The sequence below is a fragment of the Rissa tridactyla genome, chromosome Z, assembly GCF_028500815.1.
Source record: "Rissa tridactyla isolate bRisTri1 chromosome Z, bRisTri1.patW.cur.20221130, whole genome shotgun sequence".
NCBI classification, from domain to species: Eukaryota; Metazoa; Chordata; class Aves; order Charadriiformes; family Laridae; genus Rissa; species Rissa tridactyla.
Window position 1 is genome coordinate 47425463 of NC_071497.1, and position 26682 is coordinate 47452144.

General features: G+C 41.6%; 1 protein-coding gene across 11 annotated transcripts in view; it reads left to right on the top strand.

The window, feature by feature from the left end:
- Positions 1-26682, top strand: part of TRPM6 (transient receptor potential cation channel subfamily M member 6) — a 100998-nt gene that overhangs the window by 15698 nt on the left and 58618 nt on the right. For 6 of the 11 annotated variants that reach the window (XR_008463788.1, XR_008463789.1, XM_054185432.1 and 3 more), the window contains 8 exons: positions 11875-11954; positions 12794-12832; positions 19290-19470; positions 19837-20050; positions 20618-20742; positions 21529-21700; positions 23022-23196; positions 24540-24663. Coding sequence is in view for 9 of the 11 variants with exons in the window: in XM_054185432.1 (XP_054041407.1) it covers positions 11875-11954; positions 12794-12832; positions 19290-19470; positions 19837-20050; positions 20618-20742; positions 21529-21700; positions 23022-23196; positions 24540-24663 (1110 nt within the window). In the remaining 2 variants the exon portion in view is untranslated. Of the gene's footprint in view, positions 1-11853; positions 11955-12793; positions 12833-14529; positions 14574-19289; positions 19478-19836; positions 20051-20617; positions 20743-21528; positions 21701-23021; positions 24664-26682 lie in introns of those variants that run through there. The other 5 variants (XM_054185434.1, XM_054185440.1, XM_054185436.1 and 2 more) reach the window with 5 other exon arrangements.

Below are 26682 nucleotides of genomic sequence, written 5' to 3' on the forward strand. Positions count from 1 at the left end.
TGCCGCACACAGAGGCAGCCTGGGGGCTTGGTGAGGAGGGTGTGCTGCGGGCAGGCTGGGTGGATTTGGGGTTTGGGGCTGCCACCCCAGGGGGAGAGGAGGTGGCAGCGGCGTGGAGCAGCTTGGCGTGGTGGGGGCCAGGAGCTGCATCCTGGCTCAGTGCTGGGAGGGCAATGGCGATGGCTGCCAGGTTGTCCCTTGCAGCCCACCTGCTCCTGGCTGCCTGGCCCCGGGGAAGCCCAAGCCCTGGGGGGTCCCTTTGGCTGCTGTTTCAACCTCCAGGGCAACAAACCCGGTGCTAAGGCTGAAGTCGCAGGCTGCGTCCTGGCACAGGAGGCCGAGGGCACGGACAGGCCCGGTGGAGAGCCCGAGGGTGTGCCCAGGTGGCCTCTGTGGCAAAGGGGCAGGAGGACATTTCCGTCCCCAGGAGCTGCTCCCAGGCCATGGCTGGCTCTTCTTCCAGCTGTGTTGAGGCGGCTGTTTCTAGGTCTGCGGCGTTTGGTGGGTTAATGGTATGTCTTACATTTAAAAGCAAGACAGGATCGCAAAGGAAAGCTTTTTGGTTTTGTTTGGGTTTTTTATTTTTTATTTTATTTTGTAAGGTAGTGGGGTGGGCAGAGCTGAGGAGAGTGGTGAGCTGTGGCCGGGTGGGAAACACAGAGGTGGGACCGTACCTTCAGCCCCCTCAGAAATCACCCGAGCTGTGCTCCCTCTTGCTTTGGAAAATGTGATTTCAGTCCCGTGACAGTCTGCCTGGCAGGCAGCGCGTGTGAGGGCTGCTGTACGCAGCTGTCAAGCCCATGAAGATTTTATTGGTGTGTGTGACAGGCAATGGAGCAAAAAGAGCAGTGCTGTCAGGGGTGACAGTGAACAGTCGCATGGCTCCAGAGGTGAGCTGTGTGGGTCCCTCACATCCTTTAAACTTCATAGTATTACAGTTTAATACAGATGGTTATCAAGCTGTGACTTACTGGGGCCCTTCACGCTTCCTCCAGCTGAATTTGCAAACAGCCTTTGTTTTCCATTTTAGATACTTCAGATAGATCCTGTCTTCAGAGAGTCACCTCTCTAGTCAATATTAATCCCTTTGCTGTGAAAACATAAAACAAATAAAAGAGAGCTCTGAAATTTACCAGCAGGTAATTTTCTTCTCTTCCTCCTCCTGGTTTAAGCTGGGAAGAGCTCTGTGATGTATAATTCTGAATCCTTTGATGGAGGAATGCGTTTTTAACACCATTGGGTGGTTGACCCGCTGTGGTTGCTGGGTGCCGGGTAGGTGAGATCCAGTTTCAAAAATAGCAAGTTGATTACCCCTCTGCCAGCACCAGATGCTGGAGAAAGAAGCAGCACTGGCTTCCATTGATCCCACAGTGGAAATCTAAGCAAGACCTGAAGCACTGCATTGACCCTCTGAATAATACACCTGAAGCATCATTTTCATATGGCTGCCTCAGTTTTCACTTTAAAATAACTTGCAACAAGATCATCTCAAAGGGGTCATGTAATGTGCCTTGAATTGGTGGAATTTTCTGATTATAATGCATTAGTTAATAAAAGAAGACCAAATGTTTGGTTTTCTTTGGGATATGAATGGTACTGCTAACTTCCAAAATATTGTCGGTGAGACAGACAGGAGTGTTCATTCAGGAAACCCTGCAATTTTCATCTCTGAAAGAAACACAGTAAATTAAGGCCATTCTTACCCTTCAGGGTTTATAACACTTCACAAATACAGTTTGGATTAATTTGCCATTTCTTGCTCTATTACTGGTGCTTGCTCTCGTTTGCCACAAGTTTCATGTGTCTTTTACAATTTATTCTGCAGTTTGGACTGTTCTCCCTCAATTAAAATCTTTAGAAGATGTCTTTCTGTATCTTGGATGTTCATAGAAGATGGCTATCTGTATCTAGGTCGTTCAATAATCCACGTTTTTTGCTGACCATTGAATTTGCTTTACAAGAGGAGATGATACATGGTATTATATTGTATTTTAATGCTGGCAATGTAGGACAAGTGTCAACTTTTAGCACGGTAGCTGCCATCAGCTTTGGGCATGGATTTTTTCATTACACGTATGGCCCACAGTTATGAAACAACCATATCCAAACTTTCTCAGCAATCGCTGTGGTTCTAGAGCAGTGGGTTTTGGAGTGGCCTACTTTAGGCGGAAGGCCAAATTATGTTTCACATTGTAGAGACTTTTTGTCATTTCTAGTTGGGGAAAGGACCCAGAGACCTCTTTTTAAGTAATTTGCAGATGTCTGATGCCCATATAGGATTTTTAGCCATGTTTTTTGAGCCCTGTTTCAAGGACAGGACTAAGGAAGATAAATTGTGATTTGAGATTTCTTGTGTTTAGATGATTTGCAGAAGCCTGGGCTGTTGGCAGCTCTGTGCTCCGGGCGTCAAGCCGGAACTTCTTTGACAAGGAAAGAATTTTGTATTTACTATTTCCTGTGTTTTGTTGTCATGACCCTGCTGAAGAATATTTGCATTCAGAAATATTCTTCCAATTGTCTTGCGTGGTCTATTCTGAGATCAGAAGCAACATTTTGGAAAGCATGTTGAAGTCAAAGGGTTTTCCTTTTGTTGGCTAAGTTTGGGATCCAAATATTGGAAACATTTTTATGAGCCTTCTGGCCCCAATCCAGAAAAGCACTTAGGCATACATACTTAGCTTTTAAGTGCAGTTGATTAAATGTGAAAGAAAATGCCATAGCATGCTGTTGGTTGAAGATGGAGTTTATTTACTTCTGAGAAGCTGACGTGCTCCGTTTGTGGTAATGAAAATAATATAAAGTCTCTCTTTAATATGACTGAAGATTTTGAAGATTTCTAACAAGTTCTGTTATCCCTCTCTGACTTTGGTCTGCATCTACCCTGCTTGCACAGGTGACTTCTGTTAGTGTAGGTAGCGTATCAGCGAAGACCTGAGAATATGTTTACAGTGGATGTGTTTGAATTAATTACTAGGAAATAATCACAGAAATTCTGCTGTGACCTGAAATGATATATTATCTTCAAAAGGGGAAAATAAAGCAACTTCTCAGTGCTATTGAATCTGCAGTCTGCCTGCAAAGGCAGTTTGGGATTAACTGATAGTTGTCTTATAATAGGGCATGGCAAACCGGTGAACAACAGTGGAAGCATTCGAATTAAATTATTTGCACAATATTTTCGTAAGTCTTTTTAAAATGTGGTGATGAAAATGTTCTTGCAAATCCAGTTACTTATAATGCAGTGTTTCCACAGATGTGCAGAGTCCTGGACGCTTGGGCAAAGGAGTAGGTAAGAAAGATTGGAAAAGCAAAAGATTCTGGTTAGTAACAGATATCGTTGTGATGTACTGTAGTGATGGAGGTGAGGGGAAACAGAGCACGTCTGTGTTACAAAGCAAGGCTGTTGTGCTCTGACAGGATAGAATCATAGAATGGTTCAGGTTGGAAGGAACCTTAAAGATCACCTAGTTCCACCCCCCTGCCCTGGGCAGGGACACCTCCCACTAGACCAGGCTGCTCAAAGCCCCATCCAGCCTGGCTTGAACACCTCCAGGGATGGGGCAGCCACAGCTTCTCTGGGCAACCTGTTCCAGTGCCTCACCACCCTCACAGTAAAGAATTTCTTCCTAAAATGTAATCTAAATCCCCCCTCTTTCAGTTTAAAACCGTTACCCCTCGTCCTATCACTACACTCCCTGATAAAGAGTGCCTACACATCTTTCCTGGAGGCCCCCTTTAGGTACTGAACACAAGGAAATTCTAGAAGACCTGAGAGTTTGTTGAAAACCTCACATTGCGTTCATATTTTATTGCACAAGATGCTGGAGTTTTACAACGCACTTCTACCCTATGTAGGTCCAAAGTGGTGTTCTTTTTTACAATCAGTTGTTATATTACTTCATACCAGAAGCATGCATGTAATGGAAGCTGAACCAGAAAGTTCCTGCCCTGGAAAGCTTATGCAAGACAGCCTGTTAAGTTGGAAATCTCTTTAATGCTGGCAGTAATTTACCATGGGATGCAGAAATACTGCTGAAGTCCTGTTTTTCACTGAAGAATTATTATGCATAAACTGATGACACCTGCAGGTTCACCTTAGCTTTTATAGCTCGGGAGGCGTTTCCAGGGGTAAGGGTTCGAGAGATACCAACGTGCTTATAGGCTGAGCTCTTGTGAAATAGGCTTGAGGGTTAGCTTACAAGAACTCTGGCTGCATTTCAGGTGCCTAGTGTTCTTGCAAGTGACTTGCTCTATGTGGAGTTAATTTTTAAAAGGGTTTAAGATGTCTTAGGGCACTGTGAGGCCAGATTCTCGCAGTTGCTGTAATTAGGGGAAGTTCTTTCCCTCCCCTCATTGTGTGTTTGAGTAAGGGTTGGTCACACACTGCGCTACACGGACAGGTATGCTTTCACCTGAAAATGGTGAAAGGGGCCCTCCTTCCCTGGCACTGAAAATCACTTTTGGATTTTTTGGATATTTCTACTTCTTGCCATCATCAGTAAAGGTTCTTTACAGGCGCTGTATAAATATACAGGAGTCCTGAGGCAAATCTATTAGCCCCAGGATTATCTGTTGCTATTTATGAGTATTTGCTTTCATCTAATTATTTTGAGGGTAACAAACAGTTTTTTAACTAGAAAAAGAGATATATGATGTGCAACTATACTTTTCTTTTTTTTTTTTTGGATAAGATTCTGCCAAACCTGCTCAGCAATGTAAAAATATTAGCTCCAATAGTTAAGATCTTTAGGAAAGCCCAAATTCTTGAGAAGTGACATAGAAAAGTGGTTGTGTGTGGTGGATTCACTACACACACAGTGCGTGCAGAGCTGAGTTACGGTGCTTGGCAGCACTTTCCAGCTCTTGAAATAGTGTTTTTGCTAAGACACAAGACAGAAATTTTTGCTTTCTGTTATCAGTACAAATTTGTTGCAATTTCAGTAAGTGACTTATTATTTGATTGTTTTGGCTAGCTTTCAGCACAACTGTACTCTGCCTATGTGAACTAACCTGGTAATTAAACTGGCTAGTCATATGATTTCACATTACCTGCCCCTGTCTGGATGGATCTACAGTGTATCACTGAAGGCAGTTGCTGCTGTTTTGTCCGATAAATGGTTTTATTTCAATAATGGAAGAAATTATTCTGACACAGAGATGTGTGCCTCTTAATTTCCCTTTGCAGGGAATTGAACAGTGTCTGGAGCAGCATGCAGTTTCTTTAGGAGCTCTGTGTATCTGTGCCTTTTACCCCAAAGGGGACTTAAGTACAGCTAAAGGTACTAAAAATTTGTTGTTTACTATTGGCAGTGTAACCTAGTTTTCGTGAGTTTGGTACTCAACCAATGAACAGTGCTTATTGTCTGGTCTTGAAGGGACTGAATGTTTCTTGCAGATCTTGGTTTAGTAAAGCTAATTCCGGAGCAGGACAAATGCACGTTAACCCCTACTTATCAGTGTTTAATTGGTGCAGTGCATCGAAAAAGCTTTGACTCTGGCAAGTCCTTTCCGAGGGGGTGGGGTGGGCTGGGGCAGGAGAAAGCAGCAGTGAAAATTGAAGCATTCCCCCTTTTGCACTGGCGGAATCAGTGCGAGTGCTGGTACCGTTGGTGATCGCGGGGCTTTGTCGCCCCGTCCTCTGCGACTGGTGAGCCAAGCGCTGCTTACCTGCTCGGTCACCCCGGCGGGATGGTGGCACGGTCACTCGCCTCGCTGGTGGATTTCGGAGAACAGATGACCTCTGTCCTAGGCTGGGTTTTTAGGCTTTGTCTGCTCTTGCTCCCTGTCAGCAAGGATTTTAAAGAAATGAGTGGTGCAGGTGTTTCTCTACATTTTGTGCTCTGATCTCTCTTTACTTCTGGAAACCTTGAACATTACTTATGTTTAACCAAATTTGACCTGACAGTGTCCCTTTAATACCATATTATGCAAGGATCTCAGACATTAAAGATATTGGAGAAGTGATTAAAAGCAGTTTTCTAAAAACTACTCATGTGCCTTAAATTTCACAGCCAAACTCTTGCCACTTCATTGACTAAATCAGTCTAGAAATCTCCAAAGCCTCTTCTGTGGCAGGGAAGTATAAGCAGCAATCCTAATCCTCAAACTGGCAAGAAATGAGACGGCCAAACTCCCAAACAAAGGTCTCAGACTTTCTGGAAGGAAAATTGGAAGGAAAATTGCAATATAAACTCGGCTTCAGGTCTTCTGTATATCAGAACAGAAATTTCCAGTGAAAAGGAGCACGTAGGTGTATTTTTGTCTCCTGTAGGCTTTGGTGGTAGAAAGGATATGGGTTGATGCTGGCCGAAGCATACGTACCTCACTGTAGTGACAGAAGAAATTTTAATTTGTTGTTGAAGTTCAATTAAATTATGAAAGTTTTGAAATGTTAACCAGAGTTTTAAAAAACTGAGTTTATAAAACATGTTACAGACGTCATTTACAAAGCTAAGAACCAAGAACAAACAAACAGCAGTTCAGAAGTCTTTTTTTGTTTTTACTCGCCCATCCCTGAAGTTATGGACCACTGTAAAAAGTATGAAGGTTTAAAGCCTGTTTCCTGATTATGCAATTATCTTAGAAACCTAAGTAAAGCCTTAGATTAAGAAATTAATGTTATTGTTATGGTGTACATTTTACATACTAAGTGAAGATTTAATCTGATATAAAATTAAGAATAATGGTAAATTTAGTGTTTCAGTTTTGAAATTTGTGCTGCACAAGATGAAATACAGTGATACAGTCTTGTGTTTTATTTTTTCCTACAGTTAATTGAAATTTCAATTTATATATTCTTCAGTAGTACCATCCATTCAGGAGCTTCATTAAAGAAAAAATGGTGGACTTTGCAAATGATGTTTTCTGCTATATTCTTTTTTTTGCTTTATGCTATATTTTTGCTATATTGCTATACTCAAACAACATGTTTATTGTTTGAGATGAAAATAAATGTTAAAGTTACAGGCTTCATCAGGATCATGCACGGATGATATGCTATCTAAGTACTGTTCTCTTAAATGTAAAAATTACAGGGAGCAAGGAGGTGAAAGGGCGCAGCACAGGCAACACTGCAGCAAGCTCCTTATGTAAAGAAGCGAAGATTAATGTTGAAATATCTGCATGGGAAGATATTGACGTTTCTTTGCAGGGCAGGGTGAAAACTCCCAGCATTGTACCCATTGCACTTTGAAATGTTGTTTTCAGTCTTATTTACTGAGAATCCTGAGGTGGTGTTAACCGAGGTGAGTGTTGTGCCTGGGGAGCCTCTGCACCACTGGGTGAGGTGCATCCTTGCTGCTTCAAGATTCAAAAGTCAAACAAATTTCATCGTGATCTTGTTCATCTGAAATAAATAGGATTTTTTTTTTCAGTGACCTCTGTAGTAGCAAGGTTAGATTCATGGCATGTGATATAAAGCTATAGGGTTTATTTTACATTGGCTTTGTTGGACCTTGAGCTGAACCCACTGTGACTGTGGCATGTGTTGGTTGCTGCCCTTACTGCCCCCGTTGCAGAAAAACACAGACGCTTTTGGACCAAATTGAAAAAGGATACAAAAAACAACCTGAATTTTAAGCATTGATATTTTTGTCTTAACCCCCAATTGTCCTCCAAAATCTAAAAAAAGATACTTTTGTAAAACAAAGTATGTTTTTTTAGGAGACAGCTTAGATGTTCAAGAAGCTGATAGTAGACAGGGAGCCTTTTCATCTCCCATATTAGATGTTGTAACTTCAACTCACACAGTGTATTGCCATTGCTGAGGACTGTTAAGTTATATTTTGGTTTGAGATAACCAGACCAAACAGCTGTTGTATACCAGATGACCTCTGCCCCCTTTAAAAATACTGATTTGTTTTTTTATCTTGTATTGTGGAACTTTATGATGAGGAACACTGAGCTTTGGAGAGAAGTTCTTTGACACCCCTTTTCAAGTGTATTTACATATGGATTAGCTGAATGCCAGTGCCTTGCTCAGCTGTCAGCATGTTTTGCTGTTGGTTCCTGATGTGATGTTTCCTTGTTACGCTGGGCAGTGTCTCTCCAGTGCTGGCCTTCGCACCTGGAAAGATACCCAGATAATGCTTGATTTCCCGAATATGTCATGTGGGAGGTAAAGTAGCTCAAGGGAAGCTACCTGAGACTGCAATGCCAACAGCTTGCTCAAAATGACTTTGAACTGCTTGTCCTCTTACTAAATTTGAGTTACAGCAGTTTGGATGTTGTTCTTCTCTCACAAGGCTGAGCATGTTGCCTCAGCAAATGCTGTAAGGCTCATCGACATCTTTCACACCCTTTCCTGTTCATGAAAAGTTTAGTAAAGTTCATTCTTATCCAAGGCATCCCATAACTTAAAAAGATTTTTTTATTCCCTAGTTCTGGTTGAAAACCGATTACCAGCAATACTAATGGGTAAAAATCAGAGTCCCAGGGTATCGTAGTATTAGAAACATTTCACTGTTTTGCTTGGTAGCTCAAATAACTAGAATAAAGTGGTTTAGAAAGCATGAAATAATACTGATTGCTAATGAGAATACTACTGAAAGGTTTTTGGGAGCAGTGTGTGCCTGCCCTCAGGTAATGAAATTTGCTTCACTGTTTCCAAGGTTTTTCTCTGGATTTAATTTTTCCACTTTGTCTTTGGTAGGTCTCTTTCTAAAATAATTTTCTTGCATGCCTGTGCTCTGTCCAGCCCTGAGGATCTTCCACGCTCTTACTCCTTCATTCAAAGCTGAACCGGACACAGATCAATTGGTTGCTTCCAGAATACACATGGTCACCAATACCAGCAAACCGCTTTTTAATGGTCTCTTTCATCTTTGTCAGTGGGGGTCTGTTTCAGAGTAACATTAAAACCAAAGCTAGGACTCCCATTAGTCCTGGTGGAAGCTGGGTCCCCGGTTGCTGACAAGCTGATAGTTCACTCAGGCAGCTCGTGTCCCTCCATAACTGTTTGACTAGCTGGGAGGTTGTGTGGGGGTATGTAGCGATATGAAGCTGAAGTGAAAAACCATCAGATGGACCTGCTTTATTAAGGCTCATAATTCCATTCAGGAGATAAAAGAGAGGTATTTTCTTTTATAAGAATTATTGCTGAACTCCATCCATAAAATGCTCCCAGCAATATTCTCAATAAGTTGAATTACTGGCATTGTCATGAATTGAATTCTTTTCTAAGTTATTGTGCAAAAGACACGTTTTACAAATAAATATGGAGACAAGTACTAACCATAAGTATTTTTACAGGGTAGACATTTTGCAGAGGAACAATTGTTTTTAAACATGAGTGAATAAGGAGTCAATGTTTATTATTTGACTACTGTTTGCCTTGTATCCCTAATCATAAACGAAGACCCTACTGTGCCACTATGACCCTACTTACCCAGTGAGTGGTCTGTCCATGAAATTCATGTCTCTCCAGTTTAGAGATGAGGATATTGTGTGGGACAGTGTCAAACACTTTGCACAAGTCCAGGTAGATGATGTCAGTTGCTCTTCCCTTCTCCACAAATACCATAACCCCATCGTAGAAGGCTACCAAATTTGTCAGGCACAGTTTGCCCTTAGTGAAGCCATGTTAGCTGCGACCAGTCATCTCTCTGTTTTCCATGTGCCTTAGCAGGAGGACCTGCTCCATGATCTTGCCAGGCACAGAGGCAAGACTGACCGGCCTGTAGTTCCCTGGGTCTTCCTTGTTAGCCTTTTTAAAAATGGAGGTTTTGTTTCCCCTTTTCCGGTCAGCGGGAACTTCACCAGACTGCCACAACTTCTCAAATATGATAGATAGTGGCTTAGGAACTTCATCTGCCAGTTTTCTCAGGACCTGCGGGCACATCTCATCAGGTCCTATGGATTTGTGCACCTCCAGGTTCCTCAGATGGTCTTGAACCTGATCTTCTCCTATGGTGGGCAACCTCATTCTCCCAGTCCCTGCCTTTGCCTTCTGCCACTTGGGAGGTGTGGCTAGAGCCTTTGCCAGTGAAGATGGAGGCAAAAAAGTTGTTGAGCAAATCAGCCTTCTCCATATCCTGGGTGACCAGGTCTCCTGTTTCCTTCTGGAGAGGGCTCGCATTTTCCCTAGTCTTCCTTTTATCACCGACATACCTATAGAGGCCTTTCTTGTTGCCCTTGACTTCCCTGGTCAGATTTAATTCTAACAAGGCTTTAGCTTTCTTAATCTGATCCCTGGTTGCTTGGACAATTTCTCCGTATTCCTCCCAGGCTCCCTGCCCTTGCTTCCACCCTCTGTAGGCTTCCTTTTTGTGTTTGAGTTTCTCCAGGAGCTCCGTGTTCATCCACGCAGGCCTTCTTGCATTTTTGCCTGACTTTCTCTTTGTTGGGATGCATCAATCCTGAGCTAGGATGAGGTGATCCTTGAATATTAACCAGCTTTCTTGGGTCCCTCTTCCCTCTGGGGCTTTATCCCATGGTACTCTACCAAGCAGATCCCTGAAGAGGCCAAAGTCTGCTCTCCTGAAGACCAGGGTAGTGAGCTTACTGTGCTCCCCCTTGCTGCCCTCAGGATCTTGAACTCCACCTTCTCATGGTCACAGCAGCCAAGGATGGCCTTGAGCTTCACATTCCCTACCAGCCCCTCCTTTTTAGTGAGAATAAGGTCCAGCATGGTACCTGTTCTCATTGGTTCCTCTATCACTTGGAGAAGGAAGTTACCATTGATGCATTCCAGGAACATCCTGGATTGCTTGTGCCCTGCTGTGTTGTCCCTCCAACAAATATCAGGGTGGTTGAAGTCCCCCATGAGGACCATGGCTTGTGAACATGAGGCTGCTCCTATCTATCTATAGAGGGTATCATCTACTTGGTCTTCCTGGCTGGGTGGCCTGTAGCAGGCCCCCACTGTAATGTCACCTGCTCTCCCTTTAATCCTGGCCCATAAACTCTCGGTTGGCTCTTCATCGATACCCATGATTTATAGGTAGTGAGATGAACAAGAGAAACAATGAGAGAATAATGGTCGATATACTTGTTTTTACTCTTTAGGATAATATATCTATCCATTGTATATTTCACTGTGGGGGTAGTTCCCTTTGATGACAAAAAACCGTCCTTTGCTTCCAGTGTTTACTAAATTCAGTCCCAGAGATTTCAAAGTTCAGCATCCAAAAACTATCATTCCTTTGAGGGAGTTTGATCCTGATAGACCTGAAGAGAAAGAGGTTCAAAGACTCACAGTGAGGCTCTTTGAAAAAAATCTGTGTACCACAGTGACGGTTGAGTTTACTCGGCTGCAACAGGCTTCACTGAGACAGTTCACAATGTCCCAGGAGGCCAGTGGAAAAAAAGCTGTCTGATACACACTCTGAATGCTAGGTCTAGTCTTTACTCCCTTGCTTTTGCATTTCGCTGTAGTCCTAGCTCAGCAAACATCTAACCAGGGTGAATCTATTATTAGCTCTGTTGAGAATAATAAGAGAAGGAATCAACTGCCTCTTTCAGGTAAAAAGAAAATCTTGCCTTTTTTGCCACTTACAGCTTTAGTAAGATTGCCATTTTCTATTCTTCTGGCAGAAGGAAAGTACAGTCCTTTAAGCAGTTCTGATTCATACTTACCAATTCCTCCATCGTACATGTGTTTGACAGATCCTCTAAATAATTTTTATGTTTATTAGTGAGGGGCGGGAATAAATTTTAATATTTTTCTTTCTGTGGAGCTGTGTAAAGCTTGGGGATGAAGGAGTAGGACTGTTCAGAGCTGTAGCTTCAGCTTATAGTGTTTGGTTTCATCTAACATGATGGGAATCATTTTGAGTTATGTGTCATGTGCATACAGATATGTAGATATTATAGTGTATTTTTTGGCATTGTATTATTAAATTGGGGAACACAATTATGTTTGAAATGTCTTTTCAGCCCCCCAAATCTTGGATCGAAGAGGTCTTCAGTAAAAGAGAATGTGCACACGTCATTCCCAATTCAAAAGATCCTCACAGGTAAAACAAGGAATTTCACTTTATTTCTGTTATGTGTAGAAAGAATCAGAAGAATTTTTATGGAAATTTTGTGTAGCTTGGATGAAGTTATTTGCAGTTTTGCAATGCCCCCGTTGGTAATTGCTGGTGTTTATGAGTTTTCGTAGGTACTGTCACCAGTACGTTTTAAATGAGGCTGTTCGTTTGAATTAGAAATGGTCAGCAATTGAGCTTCCTAGGCTTCTTAGATGTGCTGCTCTCAGTCCAATAGCATAAACTCTGGTATGGCATCCAATTGAGGGGTTGAGTTACATTGAGTTACTGCTGCACAGGAATTCTTAATCCTGTACCTCCATTTTCTCCCTTTCTCAGAATAATGCCTGCTGCTGCTCAGAGCCTTCTGAGATAGAGGTTTCTGCTCAGGCTGGTGTAGAGTGTGAAAAGAGTAAAGGAAAGATCAAATCCTCAATTTGTATTTTAGGACCTGAGAAAGCAAACACAATTTGGCATTCCACATTGTGTATCTAATAGGTGGTGTTGCCTAAATAAACTTGGTGAGATCACATTCTGAGGATGTAAACTTGTAATTTTGGTCATATTGTTTTGAACACATGGATAACATAGAGTAGATAAGATAGAGAACTCATCTATGAAATGCAGATTTTGACATACAGTCTGAGGTGTAAAACACCAAACGAACCACTGCAGTTATCCAGAACATCTGCCAGGGGCAAGCACGTAAGAACGCAGCCTTTAATGCTGTTGATGAGGATTTTTTCATAGGTGAATTGATATTTTGTGGATATCGTTACAGATGTCTTTCATACACGCATGTATTAATTATCCATCTTCTATCACAGGTGTCCTGCAGGATGTCAGGTGTGCCAGAATTTAATCAGGTAGGAGTGCATAAATATACATCTATGATTTTTATGAAGGCCTAAAGTTAGTGGTGGGCATTCCTAGTCAAGGATGTAGTGACAATAAAAATAACTTCCCTTTATATTGTCTGAGCAGCATTTCTGGGGGTGTGATGGATATTGTTTAGTGTAAATCTAGGTTAATAAGAGTACATGATAACCTTTAATTTATTTGCAGTAGAAAATTTTATCCAAATGCTTTCTATGGATGAGTTTGTCTTAATCTTCTGCTGAGGAATGAAAGGCACAAATATTCCTTTAAATGGGAGACAATTCTGGCTATATCCTGGGTGATATGAAAGAGAATGAGACAAAAGCAATGAAGAACAGTAAGAATTATGGAAAGAGGAAAAACAAAAGAAAAGAAGAAGAAAGAGGGTAGTAGAAACATTCCTGGTGATAGGTTTTCTGAAGATTTTTTTCACCTTCTCTCCAGTGGGTATTATGAGTCCCTGCTTTTGAGAAGGCAAGCCACAAAATTTACATCACTTCGGTGCTTTTGACTCATGTGCGGGTTTTTCAGACAGCTCCTATTTTGTGGCTTGTATTAATTAGTTGTTTTCAATCCAACATTTGCTGTTCAGCTGGTGTTCCCAAACAGGTTTCCATGCTGTGTGTTTATGATAATAAATTATCAGTTGTTTGTTGGAACAAAAATTTTAACTTTTCTTGACATTTGTTTTGTGTTAAAGGCCTCTGAAGGCTGAAACAACAGAAAACAATGAGTATCCAATGACTAATGATTAGGAACCTGGTGCTAATTAGTCCTGTCACCTGCAATAGAGTGATTACATGCTTTTTCACCGTGTTTCACATTTTACTTTGCTTCTAAGATCTGTGTTAAACAAGAATCACATTTTGCAAAAAGCAAATAAGTTACTCCTTGAAACCAGATCCTGTAAAGGACCGGTGCACACAATTGTGTTGGCTTTGTAAGTGAGGCAAATGATCTTTGTGGCACCTGCTCAGAATTCCCTCTGAGGGAATCGTTGCGTGTTTATTTTGGTTTAGAGCAGAAGAATAGAGATTCGAAGATTTTTGCCCATGTCCTGGAAGTAGAAGCGCAGGGAGGATTTTAATGCTTCCTGCTAACCTGCAGATACCCGGGTGGGTATCTAAGCTGAAGTTAACTTGTGCTTCAAAATATGGTGGTTTAATCCCATCTAAATCAAGCCTACAGCAGTTCTGCAGTCCTCCCCCTTTCCCCCGCAGAGTGACTGTGTTGTTATTTGGTCTGGGAAGCTCATTGGTGTGAAAATAAACCTGGGGGGTGGAAAACCAAACCAAGATTATTTTTCCACCAAACTAGCCTCCTGATCAACCAGGGTTTAGCTGCATGGATGTGAATACTACAGTGTGAGAGAGACGAAGAGAAACTGTAAATGCGCACCCCACTGGTTGGGTTTGGTTTTTTCTCTCACCTTTCTCTGTAAAGTCATCCTGTACCTTTGTGGTTTTTTTTAATCTTGTAGTTGTTTCTTTCACTTTTTGTTGAGCGTTTTCATGGTGTTTAGATTCATGTGAATCCTATTTGTCAGTTTCCCTATATATGTGGAATGAATATGGGCATCTGATGTTCATTTCAGTTAACCAGCCATTATCTTGCAAGTACATTTTCTCAAATGCTAACCGTTCTTGTCGTCTTGTATATCTTAAGGTATAAACAGTGCTTTCCTCTGGGAGAATTTTTCTGTTCCTAACCAGGGGAAATAGTTTTCATGTGAGTGTTATAACTGGTTATATTGCATTTGTTAGATCAGCAATCAAACAGGTTTCGGGCCTCCTGAGATCTGTAATTTTCCACAACAGTCCAAAAGTGATGTGAATGTACTTGATGCCTACTATAATTTGACCTAATATTGTAGGCAAATGAAATGTGTTAATGATTTCTTACTTGCAGAGAACTTCCAAGGTTTGCAAACAGTTTATGAGTGGGTTATGCAACTATTTGCTAATACCAAGTAGAATAACTCCGTTTAGTAGTTGCTAATCAAATTTGAGTAACTTATTGGCACCTTTGTCCCTGCTTCCCTGATGTGTTGAAATGGCTTCTATCTACTTTTCAGTACAGTGCTTACAAACACATCCCAGACAGCACCTAGATTGATCTGACTGCATAAATATTCAGGAATGTGGTGCAAAACTTCTGCATCCTTACATATCTGAGATGTTCTCACAAGTTGTCTCTATGTCTGACTGTTTAGGCATATTTTTCAGACACAGTCTCTAAAGTGCTGCCTACTAGGGCACTGGATTTTCTAATCTGGCCAATGTGGTTACTTTTAGCTCAGTGTCAACCCTCCAGGCTTTCCCTTGTTGCTCAAAGTGTGACTTTTCCAGGAGTCTGCTTTTGTGTTACTGACATTGATCCCTTCATTAGTAGTTTACTGAGCCTGTGAGGCAAAGAAGGTAAAGTCATTGCAAATATGGTTTGAATCAATGCATGTGATATATTCATAGGATCACAGGAAATCTCAGGCTGGCAGGGACCTGGGGAGGTCTCCAGTCCCAGCCCCTGCCCAGAGCAGGCTCAGCTGAGGGTCAGATCAGGCTGCTCAAGGATTTATCCAGTTAGGGCATAAAACCCGCGAGGCCGGAGAGAGCCCACTTTCCTCAAGCCCCAGCTCCACCACTGAGCTTTCCTCCTGGGGAAAAGGCTTCTCCTTATCTCCATCTTGAGCCTCCTGTGTTTCAGCTTGTGTTGCTGCCTCTCACCCTCCTGCTACACACCACTGTGAAGAGCCTGACTGCTTCTCCTCCATCCTCTCCCATCGGTGCCAGGGGTGCTGTTGGGTGCCCCTGAAAACATTCCTCCTCCCAGCTGAACCATCCCTGGTCCTACAGCTTCTTCTCAGAGGACAAGGGCTCCAGCCCCACTGTCTGTCATTAGGATGGTCATTCTCCCCTGAAGTCCCTACAGTTTGCTGGTGTTTCTTCTGTGTTGGGGACCCACACTGGAGGCAGCACCCAGACAGGGTCTGACAAGCACCAAGCAGAGGGGACAGTCCCTGCCTTCCCCTGGCTCTCGGCCCATGTTCTGCTCACATCGCCCCAGGCACCGCTGGCCCTCATTTCTGCCTGGGCACACGGGTGGACCCGGCTTGGCTCACTGCCCACCAGCACCCAGGGCCATGCTCCAGAGCTGCCCCCTCCCGGGGCTGCACATGCCCGCCATCCCTTCCTCCAGGTTGTATGTGGAGAAGGTGAAGAGGACAGGCTCCACTCAGACCCTGTGGGACCCAGCTGCTGGATACCAGCTTCCAGGCAGCATCTGACCTCCCTGATCTCCATGACCTTTGAGAGATGACAGAGATCAGCTGCACAAGGACATCAGCCACCTCCCTCAGCACCTTGGGGTGCAGCCTGACATGTCCCAGGGACGTGTGTGGGTCGAGTGCTCTTGAGCGATCCCAACTCGACCACCATCCCTGGCTGGTAGCTCCTCTTCTCCTTAAGCCCTGTCACTATACACACAGCACAAAACTTTACATAAAAAACCTCAAACAGCTATATGAAATGTTCTGCTTTGGTTTCCTGAGATGCTGTGTCTTGGCTTTTGACCTCCCAGGTAGTTCAGGAGTCATTAGCGCCTTGTCGCTTCCTGCTGGATGGCTAGGTAGAGTAGGCATGCCAGGTTGGAGCAGAGCATGAGCAATTTGGGAAATACCAGTCATTTTGAGTTCATAGCTCTTGCTATGGTAATCTCTAAGGCAAAAGCAACTGCATGTACCCCGCACACTTGTGTATTAGGTTGGTGTGCAGTTCCTCCACTGCCTGCCTCAGCATAACTGAGCTGTCTGAATGCAGCTCACCCTTGGGTGTACTTACATGTAAATGTTAAGTATGTAGTGCAAATGATATTAATGATGAAAAAAATTCGGTGTTCATTGGACCTCTCAGTTTCGAGGTTACTGCACTGATTTGTCTTGTCAGGTGATTAGTTCCTTTCTACAGGATCTCACCCATGAAAAGGCAGGTTGCTCTGGCTCTTTCTGCTCTAGGAGAGGCTGCTGATGTACTGCTCCTGTAAGGATCAGGAATATATGAGATAATAATCATTCTGTGCTCATATTTTGATGAAGGGCTGAAATTAATTTGGACTTTAGAAAATGTAATCCATTGATGATGAGCCTGATTGCTTCTCACTTCTGTCCTTCCAAGCAGTGGTATTTGCTGAGTCAGACTGTTAATGTGGTATCTGAGTGATTAATGTAAGGTAATGTAGTATTTATTTGGGACTGCTATCTTTCAGCATGACTCCTGGATGAAATGTCTTGTTATTGTGAGATGACTTGAGGAGTAGTACAGTGACCACAAGGTATTTTCAGGACAAAAGATCAATAGGATATCTATGTTTTTTCTTGTCTTTCATCTAAATATCATTTTTTTCCTCACTTTCTCTGTATCTTACCCTGGAGTCCCCCAGAAAGCAAGCAGAAAAAACTGGAGCAAGGAGGCCAATAGCTTATCTGTAGAGAAATTTGTCCTCTGAAGACCAATAATAGAATCAAAACTATCTCTTTCTTCTGGTCCTTCCTTTGAGGTATGTAGGGAGAGTCATAAACAAGTATAGTCTCATGCTCTTTGTGGGCAGGTTTTATCCAAACCTGCTTCCATTGTACTGTCTGCTTTGCAGCTACATTGCTCTGAAACATTTAGAGTTTAGATATGTCTCTATAGCGTGGATTCTGAATCCACATGTTATTTGACAAAATGATGTCAGCAGTGATCTTCCATCTGTGTTAATCCCTCACAGCCTTCTGAAATAGTCATTTAATTGTGTATCTGTAAGTGACTTAGTGTGACTTGCTTATTCTCCAAGTTCCAGCTTGGGTACTTCTTGTTTAGTTCATGAGCCTTAATGGGCAATTCTTCTGGTTAGAGTAACTTGGCAATAAAATTGTCTCTGTGAGGCTTTCCTGTCCCCAGCTAGATCATTTCCACTTCATTTTTCCAGGACTCAGTTGTGAGCATACACCTGACTTCATTTTGGCAAATCCCTGGATATCTGTGATATCCTGATATTTGTCTTAGCTAGGGAAAATGTGTACGTGATCCATGTTAGCTAATCCACGTTGAATTAGCTTGAGAAAAATTTTGGCCTTCTGACTTCTAGCTAACCTTCACCATATGCGTGACAATAGAGCTCAGGTCTTCTCTGCATTACTAGGCTTCTACATCTCTTTAATTCTCCACTGAATAAGATTGTTTAATTATGGTATTAATTCCCCAAGAGTGTGGGCGGCTTCCTTCTCCAGTCTGCTTTTGCAGACCATTGAGTCAATCCAGTTTGCCTGTGTTGTAAAACTGGATTGCAAACATATCAAAAGTGCCTTTCTAAAACAGTTCACTTTCTTAATTTGCTTAGGCTTGTTTGGGGTTTGGTTTTGTTTGTTTGTTTGTTATTTTTTCATCTATTTCTCTTTTACCAGTTAGTTCTTACTCATCTCCACAGAAAACTCTCTCTCTTTCTGAATGTACCTCTTCAGGGTTTTGCAGATGTTGTTTACGTCTAACCTGCCCCTAGATCCACAAGTAATACATCTGAGTCCCAAGGCAGTTATTGGAGGCTCTTTGGTGTCTCAAATGACTAAAAGGGAAGAATTTATCTCCATTTCCCAGGGTATATTAACATCTGAAATGTCTAAAGGAAAGCTGGACTGTCAGATGTCACTATAAATTACATTGGAGTTAATCCTGTAGAAGAGACTGGAGCCTGTTGAAGCCTGTATGACAGTAATACTGATTGAATGTGGAATCTGGGTTATTCATCCAGTTGCAAACCTTTAATGCTAACAGAGCTTCTACTAAATTTCCCTTAACATTGCACTTCAATCGGTTTATTTTGTATATTCACTTTGCTGGCACCCAAAGGTTAGTAGAAAGGTCACCCTGAAGTTCTCTCTAGGCTGAGGGTTGCTCCTCTCCTTCTGATTAATGACAGTAACTCCTTGATCTTTCTTCCGTACCTAGAGTAACTTGCGGCATAACCGTAACCATTAGCCATAGCAAACCTTGGTGTCCTAAGATACTCCTCTGAAATCTCACATACAAGACCGGTAAATCTGAGCTGCATTGCTCAGGTCAGAGATGCTATGTGGGACTCTCAAAACATTACAGAGTCACACAGAATCACAGCATGGTTTGGGTTGGAAGGGACATTTGAAGGTCATCCTGTCCAATCCCCCAACTGTTACTAATGCTCCTCAGGTAGACAACAAATTCTGTATCCAACAAAACATACTTATGATTTATTTCAACATTATTTTGCCGTTGTTGAGATTTTTTCAGCTGCATTAATTTTTATTATATTCCGAGTCAGCAAGCTACAATATCCTTCATTGTAGAAAAACTATTTGGGCTAGTCTGATGAGGATTCTAGAGTTGCATGCAAATGTGTTTGGTAAAAAGTTATTTCTTTTTTTTTTGACATGAGATGTTGCTGTGGACGGCTGATTGGAGATCACCCAGGAGTGGACTGTAGCTGGCCTGTTTATCAGGCTGCCCCACAAAGAGATGATGGAGAATGGTCTGTGCAAAAACACACAAAGATGAGTCCAACAGATGCATTTGGTACAATCAATTTTCAAGACGGAGATCACACTTACCACGCCAAGGTAACAGGTGATGGGTTTATATGTCCGACTTTTTTTAATAATTTCAACATAAGAAAGATAAAAAGTGGTTTTGAGTGAATATCAGATTGTTTGTCTTAAGAGAGCAGGGGAATCTGAAAGTAAGTCAGGTTAGTGTGTGGATATGATATTTTTACGTTGAACTTCACTGCAATTAGGCATAGTCTGTCTTGCTGTCTGTATCGCTCACTGATGTATTTTTGTGCTATCGTGTTAATGGTATTGTGAAAGTTCTAATCCTGCACAAAATCTTTAACATGTTAGTGCTGAGAACTTTGCAAGGTGTTGCAGTTTCTTTCCTTGGAGTACGTAAAGGATGTTTCTTTTACCCATTATTATTTCTTCCAGTATATCAGGCTCTCTTACGATAGCAGTTTGGATCAGCTGTTGCACCTGATGGTTAAAGAATGGCAGATGGAGCTGCCAAAGCTAGTGATCTCTGTTCATGGAGGCATTCAAAATTTCAAGCTTCCCTCAAAGGTCAAGCAGGTTTTCAGCAAAGGACTGGTGAAGGCTGCTGAGACTACAGGAGCATGGATAATTACAGAAGGAATCAACAGCGGTAGTGCAATTATTTTTCTTTGTTTCAGTCTTCCTCTGATGTTTTTTCTCTGCATATGAGCATATACATTTTGGGCAAATATAATGAAATTGTTTGATAATTTGTGATATTTTAGTACAAAATTAAGCTTTTTTATAAGTAAAAAAGCATAATTCAAAGAGCGATATCATGTTCGTCTGCTGTTGACAGGTATTCTGAATATTTTTAATATTTTTTTTTTTATTAAAAAGCAGAGAATTCTGCATGTAATACGAAACACTGACCTTAAATGAGAACTGTCTGGTGCATTTATGTAAATAATAAAGTTTTCATGGGGGTAAAAAGCACCATTAGCAACATATTGAGTGTTATTAATTACAAATATGCGTCGAGTTTGAAGCGTCGGTGCATTACATCTGAGCCTTACAATTCCTGCAGCGCTCGTCAAATATACAAGTGGGGTGGCATGGTTTGTTCCTGGTTAAAACATAACTGTAGAATAAATTAAATTATGGGAAACCCTTGTATTGGTGTCCTGTAGCAGTTCTATGAAGGTAGAAGAAAATGATGATTTAATTTTCTTTTTAGGAGTGTCCAGGCATGTGGGTGATGCGCTGAAAGGCCGTGCCTCACCACACCTGAGAAAGATCTGTGCTGTTGGGATTCCTCCATGGGGTATCATTGAGAACCAGAGGGATCTCATTGGAAAAGATGTGAGTCAGACACGTTTTAATAATAAAAGCCTTCATGTTCAGGGGATGTTATATCCTTCTTGGAAACCGTTTTTATTTGCTGGTTGTTTAATTTCATTGGTTTGATATTTTTTTTCAGTAATAGAGGCTTAGATTTTGCTTGGCAGTAGAATTCTGCGGCATGTTGAGGCCTGTATTTTGCTTGTTATATGTAAATGAATAGTTTTAAAATATTTCTTTTCTTACAGGAAATTGCGATTTCTTTTTGAAATTTTGTAATTAATTAGGCAATTCTCTTGTGGTTGCAAATGATGTATTTCTATATTCATGTGACTCAGGACAAGCAATCAGGTTAATGGTATACACAAATAGGCTATTAGTAGGCATGCTTTTTGTTAATAAACTAGAACTTTATGTGAGTGCCAATGTGAGGGCACAATCTGCATAACTGTCTAAAAACATTTGACAAGTAAGGTGAAATAATTCCTGATAAATGATAGCTCACGTGTGTTTAATGGTAATACACCCAGGAAAAACATGCCATTGTATTTCAGCTGTTCCAAAGAAAGGCAGGCAGTGACCGTGACAAAGGGCTGCAGGACTAATCAGAAATGCTTTCTGTGGTATTAATTATGGTTTTGTTGGTGTTGAGAATCAGATGAAAACCTATGTTTGAGTAGAGCAGCAAAGAGAGTGGTGGAGGCTTTCAGAAGATTACAATATGATGCAGAAATACATACAAGTGAAGCAACGTAAACTAAATGGTGATATTTTGTTGGTTTCTTTAAAGATTTTTTTTTTTATTAGGTAGTTTGCCTCTACCAGACTCTTGGTAATCCACTCAGCAAGCTAAGTACCCTCAACAGCATGCATTCGCATTTTCTAATGGCAGATGATGGTACAGTAGGCAAATATGGGAATGAAATGGTGCTCAGGAGGAATTTGGAGAAGTACATATCCCTTCAAAAAATACACACAAGTGAGTACTGCTGTGGTCAGCTTTATGACAGAAAAACCTATCGTAAAAGTTGCGGAGGTACTTGACATTTCCTGCTACATGTTACAACATCTTCATTTGCCATACATGTCACTGAGGTTGAAAGTTATTAATTGCACGAGTCTTGAACTCTGAGTATCAGGAAAATGAAGAGGACAGCATTTTTATAAAGCATTATGCATTTGGGCTAACTTGCATTCTGTTTCTCAGTTGTAGAGACATGTAAACGACTCGGATTATTTAGTAAGTATTGAGCATTTGCTCACTTTGCAATTTTGTGTGGTCTCTGTATCAGCACTAGCTAGTTTCCCAGCATTTTGCTAGGTAGAAAAATTGTCACATTCAGTGGAATTTGAATCCTTCTTCCCTTGTTCATTATTTTTTATCCTCATCACTCTTCTCTATTGCAAGCCTGTGACCTCCTCAGGTACAGAAACAAAGACTGGTTGTAAAAGGAATAGCTTCAGCCAGTGTGTGTTTGTCAGATTGTGTAACTTCCATTGTTTGCCTATACAGTAACTGAGTTATGGTATAGAAATAATGAATAAAATATTTATTACATAGACAAGTATTTCTTTTTATGTGCTAGATTATATAAATTATTTGTGGAAGTTCACTCTTACCTAGTAATTTAAATCTGGAGGTATGTTAAAAAGACATTAGCAGAGTTATGCTGTTGAATCCTTGTTTCCTTTATCTGCTCACATTACAGAATTTAGAAACTTAGAAACCTACCCGTTTTTTAACTGTTCATATTTAGAGCTTCTTACTCAGCCTGTTATATCTTTTCTTACTGTGAGTTTTTGCAAGTCAGCCTTTCTGTTGTTTTTCTATTTCTGTTGCATCTTGTTTGAAATTTATTTCTGATTGTTAAAAAAAACACCCTGCTGCTGTAAAACTTGAGAAAGTCTGTTAAGAAGGGCCTGATTACTCCTCTACGTGTGTAGGCAAACAAATGGACACTGATGACATTTCAACTGCCGTCAGCACCCTTTGTTTGTGAGAGGGTGCTCTCGTAAAGGGCAGGGGGATATTCTGAAGGATGTGTCTTCTTTCCAAGGCAGGGCTGCTTAGGATTTTATCAGGAGGTTTTCATGCTCTTTTTGATCCGGTTGCAGAAGTTCTGTGAAAGCCTTAAAAAGTGTAAGTCGAATTGGAGATAGTGAAGGCATGATTTCCTCTCCATTGAACCACGTATGAGACTCCTTCATGAGTATTTATTTACCAGATGTTCTGATTTTTGTGTGTGTGTGTGTGTGTGACCAAGACCTGTTTGTAACTGGTTAGGTGTGTTTTGAAACAGGAATGGGCCAAGGTGTACCCGTAGTTGGGTTGGTGGTGGAAGGAGGCCCCAATGTGATCCTAATGGTGTGGGAGTACGTGAGGGCCAGCCCAGCTGTCCCTGTGGTGGTCTATGAGGGCACTGGCAGAGCTGCAGATATCCTGGCTTTTACCCACAAACACACGGGTGATACGGGGTGAGTAGTGGCATGATGCTCCTCCTGCTTGGTCTGTTGTATTGGGAGGGACCTGAAAACTCGCGTCTTAAAACCGCTGAGATAATTTCTTATGTTGCTAGCAATAAACCTGCCATGGTCTTTTGCTGGCTTTTACTTCTGTGAAGTGAGAGCATAGCTTCTTCCTTCCCTGCCTCAAACTGGTTCTGAAAGAATTATTCTGCCAAATTTACTAAGGAATTTTTGAAGAGGAAAAAGAAATTTCATCTATCTGAGTTATTATAGTGTTTCTCACCTTTGATGGGCGACACTGCTGGGTGATCCCAAAGTGCCTGCTTGGATTTTGAGTCAGTCCTTTCTCCTGCCATCAGTATTCTGTAAGCGGGCTTAGATTTGCGTTGTACAACGCTTTTGAGACTAGGGCTGGTCTTAGTTGCTGTAGAAGCCTCAGGCTAGGGTAGGAGGAAGATTAAGATTCCTTGGTTATAGCTTGGGTTTACCCAGTGGTAACCCAGATTTATCATCCTCATCTAACTGTAACTCTTTGTGTCCTCTCCAGTGCAGCCTCAGCTGCAGACTCTATTAAACCTGCCTTGATGAAAATTTTACATCCAAAATGGAAATAAGTATATATTTGTGTAGCAAATTAATATTTTTGTGAAAGTTTTTCAAAGTCAAAAGGGCTTTTTAAATAAAAAAGCAAATTTTAAAAATGTGGCCTGGGTTTATTCCAATTAAAAAAAAACCAAGCATCTTAATGAAATTTATATCCTAATTGTTTATCTGTTATCTTTTCTAAATATTCTTTTGTGGGGGTGGTATTTTTCCCTATTGTGTTGTATTGAGAAATTTTTTCTTCACTTGCTTTCTCTTCCCTATTTTTTATCTTTTAAAAAAAAAGATTCTGCCATTTCAAAAGAAAAGGAAATTATGGACAGAAAGATAAATGAGGGGAAAAAAGACAGGAGAGGTATGAATCTTAATGAACGAATAACGAGGAATTTAATTTTATCCCTCTAAGGTTATTGAAAGAAACAAAAAGTTTGCTAAACTTTTAGTGATTTTTAGCTCTATATTCACAGACAATCCTTTGAAAATTGTTAATTTTTTAATTTACTCTATTCCCAATAGTATATAAGTATGGTCAGAACTAACGCCTGTGTGGATAATAATTTATGTTACGGGATGCCTTTGCTTTGTTTTGTTGAAAGAAGGCAGGAATAAATCAACAGAGAAGTGGAAATAAAAGGGTTTTCTCATATGTCTCTGCATAGCACAAATTTCATCTTTTGCTGAGGTGTCATTTGGGCTGGTAATAGGTAGCTAAAAGTATACTTATTCTGGCTTGTATATCCATTTTTCAGGGAGCTGCGCCCTCAAGTGAAGGAGGAGGTGTTATTGATGATTCAAAACACATTTAGCTTGGGACAGAAACAGTCCAGTCATCTATTTCACATTTTGATGGAATGCATGGAGCACAGAGAGTCCGTGAGTAGGGTTCATGCTCTGAGTTTAGAGCATCTTCATTTGCTGTTATCCTTTTTGCTCTTTCTGTGGGGGGTTGGCGTGGGCACAGCAGTGATAGAAATAGTGGTGTTATCTCTAATATAAAGATAACACAAAGGTGTCTGTGGTAATTTATATACTGGCTAGCCCCATAGGGCCTGTTTAGTTAACTTCTCAAGTCTCAGTGGTTGCTTATGAAATCACAGCCTTTCTTATTTTAGTAATAGGCCAGACGTCTTTGGTTTTGGAGAAAAGATCAAGTAGTTCCTACTCTTTTTCTTCTCTAGTAGTGTCTGTCTTCTAATTTAGGAATGTTTCAATCCATTCTTCTACTGATAACAGAATAGTGATAGAACTTCTCTGTGTATTGAAATGTACTTTGGAAATGTGCTGGCATGTTTAGTGTCTCAAGTGCTCATTTGTGAGTAGAATCATAGAATCGTAGAATGGTTTGGGTTGGAACGGACCTTAAAGATCACCTAGTTCCAACCCCCCTGCCATGGGCAGGGTTACCTTTCACTAGAGCAGGTTACTCAAAGCCCCATCCAGCCTGGCCTTGAGCACTTCCAGGGATGGGATATCCACAACACCTCTTGGCAGCCTGTTCCAGTGCCTCACCACCCTCACAGTAAAGAATTTCTTCCTAATATGTGATATAAATCTACCCTCTTTCAGTTTAAAAGTGTTACCCCTTGTCCTGTCGCTACACTCCTTGATAAAGAGTCCCTCCCCATCCTTCCTGTAGGCCTCCTTTAGATACTGGAAGGCTGCTATAAGGTCTCCCTGGATCCTTCTCTTTTTTAGTCTGAAGAACTCCAGCTCTCTCAGCCTGTCCTCATAACATAGGTGCTCCAGCTCTCTGATCATCTTTGTGGCCCTCCTCTGGACTCACTCAAATGGGTTAATGTCTTTTGCTGGACGACCCAGAGCTGGACATAGTACTCCAAGTGAGGTCTCATGAAAGTGGAGTAGAGGGGCAGAATCACCTACATCAACCTGCTGGCCACGCTTCTTTTGATGTGGCTCAGGATGCAGTTGGCTTTCTGGGCTGTGAGTACACATTATGTCCAGTTTTTCATTCACCAGTACCCCGAAGTCCTTTTCCTCAGGGCTGCTCTTAATCCACTCATTGCCCAGCCTGTATTTGTGCTTGGGATTGCCCTGACCCATGTGCAGGACCTTGCACTTGGTCTTGTTGAACTTCATGAGTTTTGCATTGACCCATCTCTCAAGCCTGTCCAGGTCCCTCCAGATGGCGTCCCTTCCTGTTAGAGTATCAGCCACCCCACACAGCCTGGTGTAGTCGTCAAACTTGCTGAGGGTGGACTCAATTCCACTGTCCATGTCGATGAGAAAGATGTTGAATAATCCTCGTCCCAATACAGACCTCTCAGGGACACCAGTTGTCACTGGTCTCCACCTGGACATTCAGCCATTGATCACAAATTTTTGAGTGAGATCGTCCAGGCAATTCCTTACCCACCAAGTGGTCCACCTGTCAAATCCATGTCTCTCTGATTTAGAGACAAGGATGTTGTGCGGGACAGTATTAAACACTTTGCACAAGTCCAGGTAAATAATGTCAGTTGCTCTTCCTTTATCCACCAATGCTGTAACGCCATCATAGAAGGCCATCAAATTTGTCAGGCACAGTTTGCCCTTAGTGAAGCCATGTTAGCTGCGATCAGTCATCTCTCTGTTTTCCATGTGCCTTAGCAGAGTTTCCAGGAGGATCTGCTCCATGATTTTGCCAGGCACAGAGGTGAGACTGACTGGCCTGTAGTTCCCTGGGTCTTCCTTTTTAGCCTTTTTAAAAATGGAGGTTATGTTTCCCCTTTTCCGGTCAGCGGGAACTTCACCAGTCTCCCATGGCTTTTCAAATATGATGGAGTAATGACAAGTATTTGTTATGGGAGTAAAGACAGTTGTAGCAACGATCACTAAGATGGAAACTACCCGATATGGTTTGTTTTTGGTTTTGGTTTTGGTTTTGCTTTTGTT